This window comes from Neoarius graeffei, chromosome 22 (genome assembly GCF_027579695.1).
Source record: "Neoarius graeffei isolate fNeoGra1 chromosome 22, fNeoGra1.pri, whole genome shotgun sequence".
NCBI classification, from domain to species: domain Eukaryota; kingdom Metazoa; phylum Chordata; class Actinopteri; order Siluriformes; family Ariidae; genus Neoarius; species Neoarius graeffei.
In genome coordinates this window covers 1,183,998-1,187,551 of record NC_083590.1, presented here as the reverse complement: position 1 = coordinate 1,187,551, position 3,554 = coordinate 1,183,998, and the positions used below count along the sequence as shown (strand labels likewise).

Genomic DNA, 3,554 nt, shown 5'->3' with positions numbered 1-3,554 from the left:
CGCCGTGTGACCTCAAAGTAGGGCTGGGCGATTTTACGATTACGATGTTATTCACGATATAAAATCTCTATGATTAGAAATTAGACACATACGATATGCCTACGATAAGCCTACGCCTTCAATAAAATTACTTCATCCGAAGTTTTGACAGACACGCGAATAGCCAATCATAACTAAACAGTACCGCACGTAACCAATCAGTTGGAAGAGAGCCACGTCAAGTTAGGTTGCGTGCACACACAAACACACACACGTGTAGCAGCAACGCACAGTGGTGAAGTTTGCAGGAGCGCGGCATTTCTCCAACAAAGCGATTATAAAAATGAGCGAGAAGCCGACTGACCGGAGTTCTGAACAGGAAAGTCAGAGCACTGCCCTGGAGGACATTGTTGAAAAGAAGGGCCAGAGATCTTCGGTTGTGTGGAGGTATTTTGGATATTTAAAATCGGACATACAGCAAAGTGTTACACGATGCAAATTATGCCGAAAGCACGTCCCTACTAAGACTGGAAACACCACCAATTGTTTCCAGCATTTAAAACAGTATCACCCACTAGAGCACGCAGAGTGCTGTCAGACCGGCAATGACCCCTCGAATGCCGGTAAAAAGAAGCTTCATCAACAGACCATGCAGTCCGCTCTTTCCCGCATCATGCCGTATGAGAAAACATCGAAGCGACACAAAGACATTACACATGCAATCACACACTTCATTGCAAAAGGCATGCTGCCAATATGCACAGTCGAAACGGCAGAATTCAAACAGCTAATGAATGTGATCGACCCTCATTATCAACTCCCAGGACGCAAGCACTTTTCGCAGACAGCGATCCCAAACATGTACACGGAGTGCAGAGGGATGGTTGAGAGGGACCTGCAAGCCATGTCATACTTTGCCACCACATCGGACATGTGGTCAAGTCGAACGTCAGAACCATATATGAGCCTCACTGCTCACTACATTGAGCAAGACTGGACTTTAAAGAGCAAATGCCTCCAAACGGCATACTTTCCCGAGGACCATACTGGTGAAGCAATTGCATCAGGACTGACAGAATCGCTTGCTTCATGGGGGCTAAGTGAAAGCAAACAAGTTTGCATTACCACAGATAGTGGAGCAAATATAGTGAAAGCTACCTCCCTCAACAACTGGACTCGCCTGCAGTGTTTTGGGCATCGACTTCACTCAGCTGTTGATAAGTTGAATAGCAGAATTGCCTTAATTATATTTTCAGGTCGTATAAATATGAAAAATTCATGTTCATTATTATCTTTAAAAAAAACACAATTATTTAAAAAGAAACTAGACAAGAAAGTTTTACAATGTTAGAGAGTTAATACTTTTCATAATGTTTATTAGGCCACCCGTTTAAAATTATGCTTTATGTATTTCTCAAAGATTATTTGCCACCTCAGAAGATTCTAACCTATTCAAACTATGTTGGATTCAGGCCCATGTCTATTAAATTTAAAAAGACTGTCTTGATTATGCAGCCCCTCATGTAAAATATTCTGTAGGCCTATTATAAATAATCATACTAGTTCTCTTTTTCTGTTTTTTTTTCCCCAGAGAGAGCCGGAAAGAACAAGAAAGTGGAGCGTGCTGTGGGTGTGTGTAAGAAAGCAGTGGCTGCCTTCAGCTTTTCTTGGAAGAAGAATAGAGACCTGGCTGCTGCTCAGGAAGAGCTTCACCTACCCCAGCACAAGTTAGTGACCGAGTCACCCACCAGGTGGGGCTCACGTCAGAAGATGGTTGAAAGAATGCTGGAGCAGCAGAAAGCCGTCGCTCAGGTCTTAGGTGCAGACAAAAAGACAAGACAACTGGTTCCTGCATGGCAAGACATAGAGGTCCTGGAATCTGTGCATGGGGCCCTGAATGCACTACTGGAATTCACTGATTCACTCTCCAGTGAAAATTATGTGAGTGTGTCACACCTCAAGCCGATGCTGCAACTTTTCAGAACACAGATTCTGAAGCCAGCCGACGATGAAACACAGCTCACCAAAGAATTGAAGATGACAGTCATGTCATACCTGGATGAAAAGTATACTGATCCGATTACTGAGGAACTGCTTGATATTGCAACGTTGGTTGATCCGCGTTTCAAGGTGCAATACATCAACCCAGAAAACATTGATGCCATCAAAATGAGAGCTGTGTCTGAGATGCTGGAGGACCTGTCCACTTCAGTCAGAACAGAGGAAGCAGCACCAGAACAAGCAGAGGCAGGAGAGGCTGCAGTGCCTCCCCCCCTGAAGAAACAAAAAAAGTCATTGGGCAGCTTCTTTAAGAACTCGCACTCCAGCCCAGGACTCAATGACAGAGAGTTAGTTGAGAGGGAACTTGAAAACTACCTGATGGCAGCAAATGCAGACAGCGAAACGGACCCACTGCAGTGGTGGAAGATCAATGAAAGAAACTTCCCAAGACTTAGCTGCCTTGCAAAGCGCTATTTATGCATCCCTGCAACCAGCACACCCTCTGAGAGGGTATTTAGCACAGGGGGTAACATTGTGACCTGCCACAGGGCAGCTTTAAAACCTGAGACAGTGGATAGACTTGTCTTCCTCGCTCGTAACCTGTAAACAGTCAAACCTTAAAAACCTTAAACACACTGACGTACAGGATTGCACTTTTTTTCTCCTTGCAGCATAAGGTTTACACGTCAATATGTCTTTTATGTTTATTTGAAAGCTGCTAGAATTTGCACAAATGATTAACAAATGGTATATAGTTTTTATTTTTCAGTTTCAGTTTATTCATTTGAACAAAAAGAACAAAAGAATGTGCATCCAGTTTGTTTTGGTTCTGTGAAACTTGAAGGCTTGTTAAGCTATTTTTGTTAATTAGGAAGGAACTACTAATTTGTAATGTTCATATTTTGAGCAGAAAATTAAAGAAAATACAAAAATGGTGATTTGATTTATATCGTTATATATATATATATATATATATATATATATATATATCGTGATATAATTTTTTCTCATATCGCCCAGCCCTACCTCAAAGGGTCCTTGCCACTTGGCGATCAATTTGGAGCTCGACGTGGGCAACAGTACGAGTACCTTATCTCCCGGTGTGAACTCCCTAAGGCGCGTACCCTTGTTGTACAGGCGGGCTTGCCATTCTTGGGCCTGCCGTAAATTCTCCTGGGTTAGGTGGGTGAGTGTGTGGAGTTTTGCGTGCAGGTCCATAACGTATTGAATTTCGTTCTTACTTTGTGAAGGTCCCTCCTCCCAATTATCCCGCAGCATGTCTAGAATGCCGCGCGGCTTACGCCCATATAATAATTCGAATGGGGAGAACCAGAGCCGCGAACCTGAGTGACAGACAGTGAGCTGTTCTCTGTGTGAGTGAGCAGAGCAGTGTGTGTCGGGGAGGGGCGCTGTGACGCTGTGTGAGGATTTTCATTCAGTCCGAGCACAGATATTGACTCGTATTACTCGTATAATACTCATACTCGGAAAAAGTGCTTTATCCGTACCAGATACTCGTTTCAGCCGAGTGTCCGGCTCAACTCTAACGTTTAGTCATTCTTCCTCTGTCACTA

The 3,554-nt window shown here is 43.6% G+C and overlaps 1 protein-coding gene across 1 annotated transcript; it reads left to right on the top strand.

Moving 5' to 3' along the window:
* The first annotated feature begins 652 nt into the window (after nt 1-652).
* On the top strand, nt 653-2,586 carry LOC132871046 (E3 SUMO-protein ligase ZBED1-like). The gene is made up of 2 exons (XM_060905200.1): nt 653-1,028; nt 1,571-2,586. The coding sequence occupies exons 1-2, from the start codon at nt 653-655 to the stop codon at nt 2,584-2,586; spliced, it is 1,392 nt and encodes a 463-aa protein (XP_060761183.1).
* Nucleotides 2,587-3,554: the final 968 nt, after the last annotated feature.

Bases quoted from the DNA above. Each gene is read 5' to 3' on its own strand.
- LOC132871046 (XM_060905200.1), top strand. From the start codon at position 653: ATGCCGTATGAGAAAACATCGAAGCGACACAAAGACATTACACATGCA. The intron at 1,029-1,570 runs GTGAAGCAATTG...TTTTTTCCCCAG, and splicing joins CTTTCCCGAGGACCATACTG to AGAGAGCCGGAAAGAACAAG.